Source organism: Manis pentadactyla, chromosome 2, assembly GCF_030020395.1.
Source record: "Manis pentadactyla isolate mManPen7 chromosome 2, mManPen7.hap1, whole genome shotgun sequence".
Taxonomy (NCBI): domain Eukaryota; kingdom Metazoa; phylum Chordata; class Mammalia; order Pholidota; family Manidae; genus Manis; species Manis pentadactyla.
This window is the reverse complement of record NC_080020.1, coordinates 145,575,065-145,591,769: the sequence shown is the minus strand read 5'-3', so window position 1 is coordinate 145,591,769 and position 16,705 is coordinate 145,575,065. Positions and strand designations below refer to the sequence as shown.

At 49.1% G+C, this 16,705-nt stretch overlaps 1 protein-coding gene across 8 annotated transcripts in view; it reads right to left on the bottom strand.

Annotated features, from left to right (window-relative positions):
* The window catches only part of UXS1 (UDP-glucuronate decarboxylase 1), a 143,799-nt gene that overhangs the window by 4,275 nt on the left and 122,819 nt on the right, over positions 1-16,705 (bottom strand). For 7 of the 8 annotated variants that reach the window (XM_057496879.1, XM_057496876.1, XM_036920943.2 and 4 more), the window contains exons 10-13: positions 13,073-13,192; positions 7,266-7,309; positions 3,672-3,732; positions 1,231-1,288 (exon numbers count right to left, since the gene is read on the bottom strand). In XM_057496879.1, the coding sequence (XP_057352862.1) occupies positions 1,231-1,288; positions 3,672-3,732; positions 7,266-7,309; positions 13,073-13,192 (283 nt within the window). The remainder of the gene's footprint in view (positions 1-1,230; positions 1,289-3,671; positions 3,733-7,265; positions 7,310-13,072; positions 13,193-16,705) is intronic. The other variant, XM_057496878.1, reaches the window with a different exon arrangement.

Below are 16,705 nucleotides of genomic sequence, written 5' to 3'. Positions count from 1 at the left end.
ACAAATAGGATGGTTGCTGTTCTAAGCCACTGCAGTTTGGGGTGGTGTGTTACATGGCCAGTCTCAGAACCATGGTGCTTATCTGGCAGCACACTCAGGTTTTACACCAGTGCATGTCAGACTTCAGCGAGTGCATGGATCACCTGAGGACCTTGTCAAAGGGCAGCTTCGGATCCAGGAGACGTGGGTGAGATGTGCAATTCCCCATTTTTAACCAGTGCCCAGATGCTGAAGACTCAGGCCCACAGGCCTCACTTTGGGTGTAGGTTTTAGATGGCCTAGACCCCAAATGAGTGGTTATGTGAGCACGTCCCCTCCTCACTTGGGTGGGATGGACAAAGAACAGGGAAGCTGGGGAGGCCAGTGTAAACACAGGCTGCTGGAGCTGCAAGATGCTGAGTGTGTGTCTAAGGAGGACCATTCCCTCTCCTGCCCGTCTGTCCACAGAGGGTAAGAACCCCTTGGCAGATGACAGCTCATGCCAGGAAGGCCAACCCTGAGGAATCAATCCAACTAGGTGTCAGGTGTGGACAGGCCCCTCAGAACATCCCATATCATACCCACCCCAGTCTAGCCGACGACACTCCAATCTGGCTGTGCTTGACTCCAATTGTTTGATCAAGCCTGGAAAACAGATGCCAGCACTCCCCCTCCCAAAGAGCCAGACTTCCCAGAGCTCTAGTAAGCCTGCTGATGTGGCAGAGGGCCACCCAGTGTACATGTGCAACCCAAGGGTGGGCTGAAAACACACACACTTCGTATAGCTTAAGAGTGCACCCTTGGCTGGGCCACCACTATTTTAGAGCCAGATTGGCCAGAACTGTAAAAGGAAGCGAAACCTTGTCAACAGATTCCGGCAGCAACCTTCAAGTCGGAGATGCTCACTCTTGCTCTCCGAAATTTTATGCTCACCATCGCCGGTGTTTGGAATCAGACAATTAGCGCCTGTGCAGAACGATCTACCACAATCACGTCTCAGGCCCTGGAACAAACCTGTCCTTCCCATTCCACACCCGTGAACAAAACCAATTCCCTTTCTCACACCCTTCATCTTTATCTTTCCACTCCTAACTAAAGAATCAGAAAACAATGAAGTGTTCCTGATAGAGTTCTGTTTGTAATCCAATTCAATTGACTTGTATGAATTATACATTGCTGAGTCAAGATTTTATTAACTGAGAGGTAAAGTAGACAGTCGGTTTTATACAGGAAGGCATTTGTTCTACTTACCGACAAGGTTTTTAATTAACTGAGCAAATTCTAGGATTGTGTGTTCTTCTGGGTTCCCCTAAGGAAGAAATGGTTTCTTGTTATAAGAGTGTTTGCAAGAGCAAACATCCCCACCACCTGAACCATGTCTTCAAAGATGGTCACGGGCTAACTCTGGCATCTCAGAAATTCACCAGACTCCTGCCGACTCATGTCTCATCAGGGCACTTACCTGATCAAGATGATTATTCAACTTGGCAAAGTGCTAAACAGTACCTGTCTTCACCTTTGTCCTCCACAAACTAACCATCTGTTGACAAGAACACGCTTTGTACATACTTAGACAAGTGTACCTAATGTAGACACACACTCCCTGGAGGGGTTACCAGGACAGTCTTCACATCTAACCCTACTCTAACTGCAGTATCACTTTACATGTATGTTTCATTCTACAAAATTAGCTCTCCTAAGACCATCTATTTCCCTATGGGTGCACTGTGTTAACAAGTGAAGGATTGCAAACTCGCATGTGAAAGCTGTCACAGAAATGAAATAGACCCAATTGAGGGCTCTGGACAAGCCAAGGGGAAAGACTCAGGTGGTTTATAACACGAGCCCACTTTCTGGGCACCTTTAAGGAAAACTGTTTTCTCCTTCTGTCTTTGCATCACACACCACAGAAGCCAGTGCCCCTCCCTTCCCAGTTCTGCTGCCCCCACTTGCCACCTCCCCAACCCCCAACCATTATAAGAGACCCCCATAAAGCTGGGCAATCCTATATCCTAACACTCTTCATTGCCAGTCTCCTAGTTTGGTCTGAAGCTAGAAGGTAGATGAGCTAGGAAGGAACTCTGGACCTAAGTATGAGCAAAGAAAGGCCTGGCCACAAAGTGGAGGGAGGGACTGTAGAACACATCCTGTCTTTATCAGGGCCACTGGCAGACACACTCTTCAGGTTTTAGGGAAGACATGTTTCTACAAGAGATGGAAGTTCCCAAATGTCCCTATGTAAAGGCCCTCCAGAGAGGAAAGAAGGAATATGTTACCTAAAGAAAAGAGTGTGATGACTGGAAAATCTCTGACGATATGCATATCTTTTTAAAAGGCATGTAGCAGAAACACAGGAGAATGGCATGGCCTTTACAAGCATCAGGTAGGTAAATGCTCAAAAAAATCAGAGGCTCATAAGACACATCTCATTCTGCTCTTAATTGCATGCTTCTTGAAAATGCATGAAGGCAGCGCTGGCTGGTGGCTTGTAGCCACTGGTAACTATGAGTGGGTCAAAAGTCGCACATGGGAGTGACATCTCCAGGGCCCATTCTTTCCTATCTTAGGAAAGATCCTGACTTAGTTCTAGTAAGAACTCTCTCCCAACTCAGCGAAAATGGATGCTATGGAACAGGCTTAAGATTGATGGTTACAAAGAAAAGTATAAGGAAAGGTTTCTAAGTGGAGTGATTTGAAGCAATAAGCAGGTATGGCTGCACCTGTGAACCTTGCTCCATCACAGGGAGTAGCAGAGGTGCTTTGGGAGAAGCACCTGAAAGAGATCCCAAGCTCTGTCCAGCATTAGACAGGACCTAGCATTAGGTTCTGTCCAGCGGCTCTCAGATGGGCTAAGGGACTCTTGTGCCAGATGCCACTGACAGAAGCAGGACATCCTGAATGAGGGACAGTCTATACCAGAGACCTCACATTTTAAGTGAGACAGAATGAAGCCACTCAGAAGACAGTGACTGGAAGGGTAAGGGCCCCAGAGACCATAGGGTAAGGACCCCAGAGAGGACCTGCGGGTACGACCCAGCCCTTGGAATCCTCAGGAAGCCAAGGCAGAGGCACCGGACTAGTTGTGGATGGGCCCCCTACCCCATACAGCAAAGGCAGGCCAGTGGCTGGATATGCGGAGAATGAGATTCTCATTCTAAATAGAAGGAGAAAGAGAAGCATGTTCACCAGCACTATTGTGCTCAGGCCTGGATGAGAGGCCCGGCCAGACAGCCACACAATCCCTCTAGCTCCGGAACCGGGGGAAGCAGCTGAGGTGGTCCGTGCAGCAAGCTGATTATAGACGTGCCCAGTAACTGGGAAATTCCTTAACCTCCATCTTCTAAGCCTCCTGTAACCAACTGTTACCAAGACTAGCTGTACATGAAGTGACAGAGAAAGGAATACACACAGAACAATGCCCACCTCCCACCAGAAGCCTTGCCAAGTTTTAAACCTGGGTCATCAGGTGGACAGAGCTGGTTTACCACACAGCTCATCCATGTCTTGGAGACATTTTACATATTCGTATGGTCTTACTTCATTTTCTCATTGCTTTTTTCTCTAGGACCCAGCAAGTAACAATCGTGCCTGCCCTCAGTGTGCTGATGGCGAAGAGGGCACAGCCTGGTGCTTTCATGAAGGAACGCAGCTCTGCCCTGCTCTGGAGAAAGTGGAAGGGGAGGGACACTCACCAGGTTGACTGGGCTGCTGACGTTGCTGTTCATGAGAGCCACGAGCCCGTTCACCAGGTCACTGGAAAAGAAGGGAAGGCCGGTCAGGGGCTGCCCACGGAGGCACGTGGGTGCTTCTCAGGCCCAAGCTGCCTCCCGCGGAAAAGCAAAACCCGAATGGAAAACTGTATGTCAAAACAAAATGCTGCAAATAAGGGGGTGTGGAGGATGCTGGAGTTCTCATGGGTGAGATGGCGTCTGGGATTTGCTTTCGGTGGGTGGGAGCACACACGCAGCGGAACGGGATGGAAGCTAGTGGTGGGGTTGAGGTCTCTACTTTGTTATATTTCTGCAACCTTTCAGCAGTTAATTAAAACAGGCACACACCCAAAAAAGATGGAGTTTATAAGATTTCTGATGAAAGTCCATGTTGGATGTGAACCCAGGTAGTTGGCCCAGATAAAGAAGCAGATGGTTTAAAAAAAAGAAAACAAGACCCATGGAAATGAAAGCACTCCAGTATGTAATTCCCATACTGGCAAATCACAGAGAAAGCAGACAGCACTGAGTGGTCAAAGTTGGAACACTGTCCCTTCTCAACCTTCGAGTCCCCACCCACCCACAATGCCTCGTATGAAACGGTCAGGATATCTGGATGTTTCAAATGGTGCGTGATCGACTGGGCCATGAAGGTGACGGTAAGTAAGCAAATTTTCGCTTACCAAAGTTTGGTTCTTATTTTCAGAAGCTTTAAAGTGTGGCTCTGTTAAAAAAAAGTTACTTCGTAAAAATGACACCTCACTGCTGCACACGAGCACTTTGTTTTATCTGCTGTACTCCCTGGAAGACTTTTAAAGTTCTGTTCTGATCCAAATGAAATCTGTTTTGAAACTTTCCCTCCTCCTCCTCCATCATTACCAGCAAGGAGCAGGTTACTATGGTAATAAGTTATGAAAGAAAACCTCTGTTTTTGCTCTTTTTCATTGAAAACAAATTTTTTTGGCAGGGTATTTAGTTAACTGTTTTCTGGGTTATTGTTTACAGCAAATGGGTACTGTATATGAACATGCCTACAGTCTGTCTATTCTCAAAGATCAAGCACAAATGCCAATAACGCTGACTTTGGATGTTTTCTCTTTTCTAGAAACTGGCAAAAAGTCACTTCATCACTATGGCAGTATTATGACATCACAACACGTTCTTACGGCACACGTCTCTGGATGTTTGTAAAAAGACATTAAAAGCTGCCATTCAGTAGCATCCACAATTGTTTCTAATACTGAAAGGAGGGGTTGGGGACAGGCCCATATTAAGCTAGAAGACAACGGACTCTTAAGCAGTCATCCTCATCGTGAGGGCACACATCTTTTATATAACTGGCAACTTTTAAGGTCAAAATTGCACAGATCACACTCTTTCACCCTGAAGCTCTTTAAAAGTGTCATTTTGACAAAGTGACTTTTTAAAAAAAACATAGCATGCCTTTGTTATGTGGATGAGGACATAACCTGACCATGAGAGGGTCAAACACAGTCATGCCAAGATGTCAATGCATATGATCACCTCGATCTCAGAAACCGTGAAATGCTACTTCAAGGCAATTGTGGATTTTGGAAGCAGTTAATGTAGTAACTACAGATTCAGACATTGTGCATTTTTAACTATGAAGTGAAATAGTCTCAGTTTCTAAAAAATGTAGCATTTAAAAATACCAAAACTTTGGTAACTATTATCAGCTGGATCTTGAATAACCAAGGTGGGTGTTGGGAAAACCCTTTACTTGAGTTTGGTAAAGTTACAGAAGTCCTGTTACCTCACACCCCACTAGACTGGACAGAGTATCATCAGAGCACGGAAGAAACGACAAACCAGCATTATGAAGAGAAGGTCTCCTGAAACGTTACCAACATTTCTAGTAAAACCACTGAGTTCTTTCTCTTTCCAAGCTGTCTATTGCCTCTGAGACAATCATATGTGTGGACCGTGCCCCTTGCATGGGCCAGGCAGTGTGAGCACATCCTGCCCGAGCTGGGGTGCATGCAGCATGTACATCACTGAATTCTCAAAACACTGTAATTCTAGCAAGAGAAGAGTCTGAGGCTATTCTAAATGACTTTTGTATCTGATGCCATTGAAATAAGGAGGACAGTAACAGTGGGTTCTGATCTCCCTTTGCCTGCAGTCTCACGAATACTTCATGGGGTGTTTCAGCTGGAGGAGTTTGGGGCCTCTGGTGAGTTGGTTCATGGAAATTCAATATGTTCAGGGAAATTCTGAAGACTGCAAGACTCTTTAAGAAAGTGCACAGATGGGATGGGTGAGGGTGGGCTGAAAACCTGTTACCGTAAAAAGATGGTACTCAATACACTTAAGTCCCACTAGTGTGGCCCCCACAGAGAATGCACCATGGCTCCTGGGTTAAAAGTGCTTTGAATTGGAAATAATCCTAGAGGAGTGGCAGCTGCTCTTTCCTGGTTAAATTCCTTTATAGAATAGCTGGGCAACAAAATGGTCCAGTCATACTATTATTCTACTCCCAGGCATTTTGCCCTGCTTGGCAAGATACTAACAAGTGGGAAGAAAAAAACACTGACTGTTATAAATGTTTATTCATAGCTTTCTTTTGCACTAAATGTGAAAATTCACAAACACTTTCAGGGAAAAAATCTACAGTGGTTGTTTGTATTTATTGGTATTTATAACTTTTTTACTAGCAGCTCTATTTCTCAAAGAGATGTCCACCCAAGATTCTCACAGAATCATACAGAAGTCTGTGTAGTTGCTCAGGCTCAAGGTGGGGCGGGGGGACTGCCCAGACCTGCACCCCCAACAGCACCTCTGGGAAGGCCTCAAGGCACTAGGAATAGCATTTTTGGATTGACAGGTATTCCAGGATATTCACACTGAAAATGGAAAATATGTGGCACCAAAATGTAGAACTGGGTTTTATAATGATTTGACACCAAAAAACAAAACAGAATTTACTGTAACTTTGTCTTGGGGCAAATACTTTGGTATGTGTAACTATGTATATGGCTCTTCTTCTCTCAGAACCCAAACTGCATTTTAAAATTAGTCACCAATTGAACTGACCAACAAAAGACAAGATTTCTGAAGATTACCAAGAAAATAAATATTATCATGTGAGACTATTCAACAAAGTTCATAAATACATTTTTATCTGCATTTAGTTTCAGCACAAAATTGGACAGCTTTAGGGTACTCTCTCTTATCTTCCTCCCAGAAACCTCATCCACCCAGGAAGCTGTTTAAAACAGGTCTGGTTTTGGAAGGGGCAGGCTGGGTGGATGACTAAAGGCATCTCAGACTGGTGGAGCCGGGACCAATTCACTCTCAAAGCTGGGCAAATTCACCTATGAAACACTAGGTGGCAGTAAAAGATCAGCATGAGTCACAAAAGTCAGATGTGTAAAATTTTAACTTTCAAGCAGAGAACTGCAAGAGCTTCGCCATCTGAAAATTAAAATCAACCTTAAAAACTGACCTATAACCACAATGTTAGAGTCGTGAAAATAAAGTATGAAACAGACCGAGGCTGTTGGGTCTGCACCACGTCCGCTAGGACCCAGGTGTGCAACGGCCCCACTGCCTTACCTGACGTACTGGAACGCCCTCGTCTGCGACCCGGATCCGTACACCTAGGAGGACACCGACAGTTAGGGCCCCCGAGGAAACCACGCTGGAAAACAGGATCCCTTAAAACTCCAGGGACGCAGACTGACCTCAAAACTGATGCTAAAGGGACTGTGATGCCACGACCCACATTTCGTAATCATAATTATGCCCTGACCGTGTGAAGGTGCAGAAATGCCTAAGGTGTGCATGCATGCATGCACAAGGTTCTCCTGAAGAGATGGAGTCCAAGGGAGTCAGCTTCTATTAGTCTCTTGTTGTGCCAGGTGCTGGGGCCTGGATCTCGGGTCCAGCAGAGTGACAGGCCCACATCCAAGCAGTCAGCAACATGCCCAACGTGGGCCCTCCACCCTGTCCACAGGACAGCTGGGCACCCAGGGAAGACTAGTCTACAGAATCTCGGGATGAGGCAGGCACCTCAATTTTTACAGCTAGTTCCCTAGGTGATTCAAACATGTGGCTGAGTATGAGAACCCGGAGATCCTGGATAAGAGACCAAGGTGGCAGGAGGCAGGGAAGGGGGCCTCAGGCTCCTGTGCCTACTTGTGCATGTTTTCATGGCTCCACCTGTGTTCCACCCACTACAAATTCCCTCATCTACTCCTCACCTGGCCAAGTGTGACTCATTTCTCAGGAGCAGCCCAGGTGCCCCTCCTTGTGACATCTCCTCCGGCTCATCCCCCAATGAAAGAACGAAGGGCTCTGCCCTTTGTGCCCAGTGATCCTCCCCAACTTCCTCCCTGGGACAGGAATGGCATCTGACTCATTTCTGCCCTACTGCAGCCCAGCACAAAGCAAGCATTCTGTGAACATGTACTGATGCGTAACCTTGAGAGCTCTGCAGTTTATACACTTAATGAGAATGAAAACATGCAGACTCTCTGACAGACCCTTTAGCCCTACAGACAATGAAATGCCAAAGCCAAGGAGGCTTTTTTGTTGTTTGCTTGCTGCGGTGGAAGGCGGCAGATGGGAGGAGGGACTGCTTTCTGCAACACCCATATTTCCAGGGCCGATTATATCAGCACCACCTCCCCTAGTCACCTGACACCAAGTGGGGCCAGAGACCAACAGCTGTGCAGCAGAGATCAGCCCCACTGGCCTTCCTTCCCAGGGCTCAGCTCCCCAGACAGGAGGCAGAGAAAGGTGAAGAGCAGGTAGGGAAGCCTGCCACACACGCCCCCAATGCCACCTTTTTTAAGAGCAGGTTGAAAAGGCTGCTTTTGTTAATATCCTGGAAGCAGTGACACCTGCCAATGTCTAGGTTCATCTGACCTGCCCACTTTGGTGCAGGGCCTCAGTGAGAAGAGGCTGGGTCACTGATCTGGGAGGCTACTGTCTGTGTGCTGTGTAACTAGGGCAGTGAATCTCAGAAAGGAAAACCAGGGGAGACACAGTGGGACTCAGATGCAGGCCTGCCCTTCCCTGGAAGTTCTGTCGGAACCAGTTCTCTGGCCTCACTGACCCATACAATACACTTGGGTGAGTCAGAAAGGAGGTGACAGACCTGGGTAAGTAGGAGAGGGTCCGTCCACTACAGCACTGCCAGTCTCTCAGGCTGGAGACACTCCCTGCACCTAGCAGCCCGCTAGTAGGTTTAAAAACACTTGTATTGTTGTTTTTACAACCTTATTTTAGAAGCTCAGAGCGCTGGAGTGATCTGCATCCAGCTGAGTAAAATCAATCCTGGCCCCAAGTTCAGGATTCTTCCTACCCCAGTGCATCAACAGCTTCCAACTGCCTGTGGTTTCAGGTGTAAACTATCACTTGAAAGCGGGCACTGGGCCACAGTCCCAACCTCATGGAAATGTGAGCATCAAATTTAGGCAAGACCCTGGTCACAGCCGAGGTGCACACAAACCTCTGCCTGCTTCCTCAGCCACCCCCTGCCCGCTCTGACTGCAGTCAGTGGGGCAGCAGGTGTGCTGCTGGGCTCCAGCCATGCCACGGAAAGCCCACTGTGCCGGCAGAGTGGCAAAGGCCTTCTGCATGCCTGCTGAAGGCTGGGTCTCCAGTCAGATCACCCCTTGGGCTGTGATGAACCACCATACGCCGTTTCACAGAGCTTGGCCCACAATAGGACGAGCAGAGGCACTGCTTCATCTCACCCAGACATGCTGGAAGGAACGTGACTCAGGGCACCATGTAGTGGCTGAGCCAGAGAGGGACACGGTAAAGGGGGCCCCCAGGGTGAGGGTTCCCAAGAACCACACCAAATGCCGTCTCAAGAAAAGGAACAATGGAATTATGATAGAGATGCTCAGTAGCTCAAATGGCACATAGTCCCAAAGAAAGGTTTAGAGCTACAGAATGGGGTCCCAAAAAGCTCCTGAAGATTGAAGTAACCTGTCCATGCTGTGCCTAGCTTGAAGTTTCCTCCAAGAGGGGGCAGTTCCAGCCAAGAGGCCAGGCTGTCTTCAGGCACACCTCCTCACCTGACACCTGACCCCGTGGCCGCAGGCTTGGGTGCCCAGAGCTTGACTTGCTCCCTGCAGGGCCCATTACTGTGCCCTTTGCAGGTCCCTGTGTAGGTGCCCCTTCCACCATGGTTCCACTTGATATCCATGTGGACCTGGCTTTGGGGGAAAGTCCCTGTACCCAGGCAGGGATGTGTGGAGCCTGGGGACAGCCAGTCTAACTCCACTGGTCCTGTCAGTGATGCAGCCTTAAAGAGGCGCTCCAGCCTGTGTTTGCTGACATGCAATGTGAGCAGTGCCCCTGGACCCTTCCTCCCTGGAGTCCTTATAAAGGCCAGAGGCCTGTTGGATTTAAGTTTCTATACTATACCATGCCCGTCACATCTGGACTTTGGTCTAAATCAGCCTCCCTATATAATCCACAAAGCATTTTGCAATACAAGGACTTAGAATTACTATAACACTGAACTCTGTGGGTGCTCAATGTGACAAAGGGGGTTGTGTGTGAGAGAGGTGCTGTGCCACCCCACTACTCATCAAACATGTTGCCCCGGCCTCTGTGCACTTCCCTCCCATGACAAGGCCCAGCAGGACCAGCAGGGTGAGACTGCATCTCCTTTACAAACCTGGTACCAGGCAGAAGCATGAGCACATGATGCAGGTAATGGAGACAACTGTGAATGTCTGAATGGCCCCCAAAGCCATCCTGTTTCCTCTAAGAGAAGACACCCTGACCTGGAGTAGCTTTGCATCATTTCAGACAATGGGAGAGACACAAGGGGATTCAGGTCCCTACCGAGGCCTGGGTAACTGCAGGTAATGTGGTGTGGTGATCAGGAATACCAAGACAGGGTGGCTGGCCCGTGCTGGGCATGGGGAGCCTGCCCAGGCAGCAAGGCAGCACCCCCACTTCTCTGCCCCGGGGCCCAAGATGCCGATTCGTCTCTTCATGAATGAAGACCCAAAGCTAGGAAACACTATGAAGCCACATTGTTGCTAGGAAGGGCAAATAAAATGCCGAGTTTGGACTGGTCTTAGAAGTACAGTTTCTCTAAAATCTGGAAAAACAGCAAGGCTTTTTAAATGATACAGACCCAGATTGAAACTCCAATTGTTCCACATCCAGGCTATCCTGGAAAAATTCATCTCAATAAAGTTGTTTTCTCCACAAATTGGAATAAATCACAGTCAGGTGTCTAAACATCATTAAACCCTATTGTGAATGGGTGCATTCACTCTGGATTGCAAACTAGTCTCTTCAAAATAAACTGAATCAGCTAGTTCCACCTGAACCACACTCACCTATTTCCTAAATGTTCAAAATTGGACACGATATTGTCTGAGCTGATGGGACTCAACTTAGACCAGAGCCTCTGTGTGTGACCTACAGAACTCAGCAGCACACTCCCCAAGGCAGCCCAGCCGGCACCTGCCGCCACAGTGTGTGAAGACACTGCACACGGCCGAAGAGTGAGGTCTCCGGGGATAAGGGGACAAAGATCTTGAGCTATTTCCAACTGCCACTGAGGAGGTCTTAAGTCTTAGAAACAACTGGTTGGCAACACAGCAGAAAAGGAAAGAAGTGGATGTGCTTCCTTTTTCTTCCCAAGGAAACAGAGTTCCCAAGGATGGGCTGGATCAGAGCCATGATGCATGACCCCCACCTCCGAGACCTCTCCATGGGGCCACCCAACAGAAGTGAGAGAAGCCATCTCAACTGGGCAGAAAGGGACGAAAAGTTGGCAACTTCATCAAACCCCTGAAGGGAAATAGATCACTGTGACAAGATGAAAAATAGACATTCTGAAAAGTCTCCCTGGGGCCTGCCTCCTGCCACCAGAGGCGTCTAGAGAAGACTAAGCCTGGCCTGTCCCAGACTAACTGCAGCCCTGTGGGCACCAGCCACTTTTCTCCTCCTGTCCTGGGCACAGACACTCTCAAGGCGTGGAGACAGCACATGAGTTATGACGCCTGCCCATAATAGGTGCCTTTTTGGGGCAGGCTGGGGACTTGCTCTCCCACCTGACACTTGGAGCCCTGCTGCTGCCCAGGAGGTAATAGATTAAGGAGGTGTCTCAGAGGCTTCTCACTCTACAAAGAGAGTGGCTCTGATCTGGTGATGCAGCCACCGAGAGGAGGGCAGAGTGCACCAGGGGATTTCCTGGGGGTGGGGACGCCCCAGCAGAGCAGCTGGGCTGAGAGGCCCGTGCAGGAACCCTGGGAGCCGGTGTGGCAGGCAGACGGGCATGTGGGAGGAGAGCAGGCTCACCATGGAGCACTGTCCCTGCTGGCTTTCAGGAGGAGTCCCTAGGCACCTGTGCCCGCTGCAAGGGAAAGCAGCCACTAGAAACCAAACCTTTAATTTGACCAGCATTTCTGGAGTGGAGGGAGACACAGCCATGATAGAAACAAAGTTCCTGATTTCAAAGTTTACACTCCCAAGGGCATTGGAAACTGGGAAAATGATGCTTCTGTTGATGGTAAGTGCAGAAAGCAGAAGCCTGGTTCAGAGGGGCAGAGTGATGGGCAGGTGCCCTCTATGTACAGCCCCCCAGCTGAGAAGCCGTCCCACATAATTTTCAGAGCAACAGAACACTGACCTACTCTGCATACCCACTATGCACTAAGCTTGAAAGGGCCACAGAAGCCATGGCTTGGAAGAGCAAAGAAGCAGAGGAGGTGGGTTGGTGGAGCAATGAGAAAGGTAGGAGGAAAGAGAAGCAGGCAGAGGAGGAAGGGGAGGCTTTGTGGATTCTGCAAAACTGAAGAAAACCAAATGACTATCACCACTGAACTCCTTGAGGGAGGCCAAGGGTGACCCCCGGGGGGGGGCAAAGGGGGTGGTGGGGATGGTTGTGGAGTGGGCAGGCCACCCTGAGGGCCGGTCTCACCCACACTACTCACTAGAACCACTGACTGCAGGCCACCAGATGGCCGCCAGGCTCTAGAAGCTTACCAGGTAGAGAGTGACGGGCAGAGGGCTTGCTTCCCAGCATCTCTAGGAAAACTGCCAAGACCTGCCTGGGACACATTACTCTACTCAACCCTCTGAGGGTCCTGAGTACAAATACACCCTGGCAACAGCCAGCAGGGCCCCAAAGTGTCCAGGTCTCTGCAGGCAGGCAGAGTGGATGGAGCCTGCAGCCCCCACTAGGCTGTCTGTGGGCTTGGAGAGCAGGGTGAGCTGGCTGATGTCCAGAACCACTGCCCTCCGGACTCAGGCCACGTGATCCCCTCGTCACTGAGGGCAGCAGGGACATACCTAACTCAGGGAAACCCCTGAATAAAGACACATGGCCATCCCTGGGCAGACTACATCTACATTCTTGGGCGCACAGAGCATGCACCTACCGTGAGTGGCTCCCCCTGCAGCGCCTGCAGGATGAAGTTGCTGACGACCCGCCCATCATTCATGTGCATGCGGGGCCCAAAGGTGTTGAAAATCCTTGCCACTCGCACTTCCACACCTTCCTGGAACAGAGACAAGAGGAGTGAGCGGACCCCAGAGTCAGCAACCCTGCCTCCATGTCTCCACTACCCTGCGCATGAAGCACATCACAAAACACGTTTCATTCCAAAGTCACAGTGGCTTTTCTCTGATTGCATGATGTGTTCACTGCACACCAATCTGGAGACTACACAAACTCAGTACCACACTCAAATGGGTCCCAGATCTCATCACCAAAAGGCCACCAGCCTTCACATACTGGGAGAAAACCCGAGAGCCAATTAAACCGTCCAGGGGAGAAGAAAGGTATTTATATTTTTTTCCCAGTAATTAAATAATCTACTTTCCCAAAGAGGACCATGCTATGCATACTCTTTTATCTTTTACACGTAATATTTTGTGCAAGTTTATCACTCAATAGAGATTTAAATGTCAGTGAATGTATAATAGCTGTTTTGAAGGAAGCAAGAGAGCATTTTATCTTGGGGAAGGAGAGACACACGTCCTCCTTAAGGAGCTACATTGTACTTACACCCCCAGGCTGCTCTGCTGAACATCTAATCTGTTTCAGTGAAAACTCATGACAACTAGCACCTACACTGGCTAGAGGTCAGCAGCCAGGAAAGATAAGTAAGGACACCGAGAGCAGCTATCACGACATGCTGGAACGTTTACTCCTCCTACGCTTCTTTAAATGTTTCTATTTCTATTACAACAACATATATTACTTTTATATAATCAGGAAGAGTGTATTTTCAAATATGTAATTCTCCAAACCATCTTGCTTAATTATTAATTTCACAGACTACTCTCTCATGGATAAAAAAGCTGAATGTTTTTATCACATACTCTGAACTAGTAGACTTTCAACAGTGTGTTTCCACTTTGCTTGGTCCATTAGATTACAGATGTGTATTTTCTGGGCATTGGAGGCTGGGTAGGACGGAGGCCTGAGGACCCGGGGCTCATGTGCCTTCTAGCTCCACGGCTTCCTAACCCAGGCCTGCCCCCTACCTTCTCCGGCCACAGTAAAATCAGGAAACGAATAGCATGACCTTACAGGGCCTTACACATATTCAGCCAGTTCCTGCAGCATCCCTTGCATGGGCCCAGCAGCGATAAGCTTTAGCCACTAGTATTACCACTACTGGTCCAAACTGTTCTTTTCTAGTTCTACCATCTCAGCTCTGGCGGAGGAGGGAATCTGGTGGACCCTGTAGTTAAATAGGTCTTATTTAGCATGGAATTTCCCCACCAGTATAGTAAGTGTAGGGGATGAGCTGCAGGGCTCCAGGGGCCCATGTCAGGCTTCCCAGTGGCTGAAGCCACCTGACCAGACAGACACCTGTGACCTTAGAAGCCTCATCTGTGTCCCCACTGTGCCAAGCAAACACAGGCAGTTTCTATGTGCGCTGGGATACAAACTGGTTGGGAAGAAGCCAGAGTGCTGTTTTTGCTAACTCCTCCCAGCAACTCATAATGCTTTCACCTGAGAGATCCAGCTTCTTGGGACTAAGACATGAGGTCCAGGAATAAATCAGCCCTTGTCTACTGAACTAACCAGAGAATACGGTGGGAGGGGGGTATGGTGAGATGTTGGATCTCAACAGAAAACAACTCTAAAGTATCCACCAGCATTTATTTGTAAAGATCAGGAAAGAGTCACCAGTGGATAAGGGATGAAAACTCAGCAAATTCACAATAGTCAAATCCATGTGCCCAACAGGGGAAGATCAACAGGCTATGCAAGAGCTAAACAAATCAGATGCTTTTCTCCTGACCCTCCCTTTCTTCCGGAACAATGTTCCAGAAGAGAGCCTCACTGAAAGCTGGTTCTGCAGACATCACAAGTCTTCCTGATTTGATTTTCCCACTTGGAATGTAATCTTAGGTGATACAGGGGGCCTCTGGACAGGGGCAGCCCCCAAGAAGGTCGTGATGCTTTTCCAGGACCTCTAGCTCTCAAGTCCAGCTTATCCCAACAGGATTAGCTCCACATTAAGCCCACACTCCTCAAATGAAATAAATGTAAACCCAAGGCTTGTTCAACTCGAGATGCTCTCCTCTCATGCACTAGCATCTTCTGGAGTCCATGTACCACTTCATCTCTTTCTAGGTAGCACCAGGACACAAAGGCCACCCCTGCTGGGCATGCACAGTCCGTCAGCTACCTGACAGGCATCCCCTGCCACCCTGGGGGAGCCCAAGCAGGCAGCTAGACAATCAGTAGGTGCTGACAGGGCTGCTTCTGGCAGCCTGGTGGGTGCCCAACATGCACACCTTGGAGGAAGGTAAAATTACTCCCCATCCCAATCCCAGACCTGAGGAGTGGGTCAGTATACAACCCAGACCCAGAAGTGCCTGGTAAGCCACGACATCTCTTTTAAGGAAGCCCCCCTCTGAAGGACGAATGAGCAAACACACAACGCCTGACTCACATCCAACGCTCCTGCTGACAGAGGCCTGCTGACTCCCACACTTGTGCATCTGTTTCCACCAGGACATGTGTGCATGCATGCATGCATGTATACATACACGTGTGCACAAGCCACTGATCCAGCAAAGGACCTGCTGAATCCCTCTCAAGCATGGCAGGGTTTCACTTTGTTTGTGGTTCTGTCCCATGTGGTGAACCACACATCAACCACACTTATGACTCCAAGCATCAAGATATTTTTATGAAGGACCAACCAGGACAACTGCAAGTGTGGCTCACATCAACATAACACCAGTGGACACTTGAGAGAGGATGACGCTGAGTGCCACACAGGCAATAGCACATGCGGGGCTTTGGTAACAGCTCTGGAAACAGTGAGCAGGCCACAGTGACATACAACCCCGGATGGTCCAGCTGCATCAGAATGTTTCCTCCCTCCTTTCTGGCAGCCAAGGGGTGGGGGTGGGTAGGCAGGTCTGGGCTGATCGGCCAGTCATGAGCCAGGAGGCGTAAGGAAGGGACAGGGATTCCTCCCTCACCAAGTTTCTCCCAATGACAGACGTGTCACCAACAGGGATTAAACGGGCTCCCTCTCTAAAACTCCTTTTACAGGAGGGTCATCCTGTGGAGAGTTGTCTCAAGCCACTGAACAGCACCGTATTATCACAATCAGTTTTCGCTGGTGAAGGTGCCAGAGGATGGAAGCGAGAAGTGTCGCAGTGGGAGAGCGGGTGCCCACCAGCAGCTGTCACCCCTCCACGGTGCAGACAGCTTGTCTCAAGGAGGCACCCAGGGCACAGGTAGGGAACGGGACAGAGGTAACAGGAAGTGCTCACAGGTACGGGAGGTACAGCAGGCCCAATTCTGGATGCTTCTGTGGTCATCCTCAAGTCCTGAGAGAGGTGCACTTCCCCTAAAGTAATAGGAGGCCCTGCAGGCTGAGTCATGTGACTCCCGTACGGCCTCTCATAAATGCAGCCTCATGGGGTTTTCTCCTACCTGGGCATGCAAGCCAGGCCACTACAGAACCCAAAGCTCGCTTTGCTGAGCAGATTCTCAAAGGAGCCGAAAGCTTCCAGCTCACTCTCGGGGGTGGCAG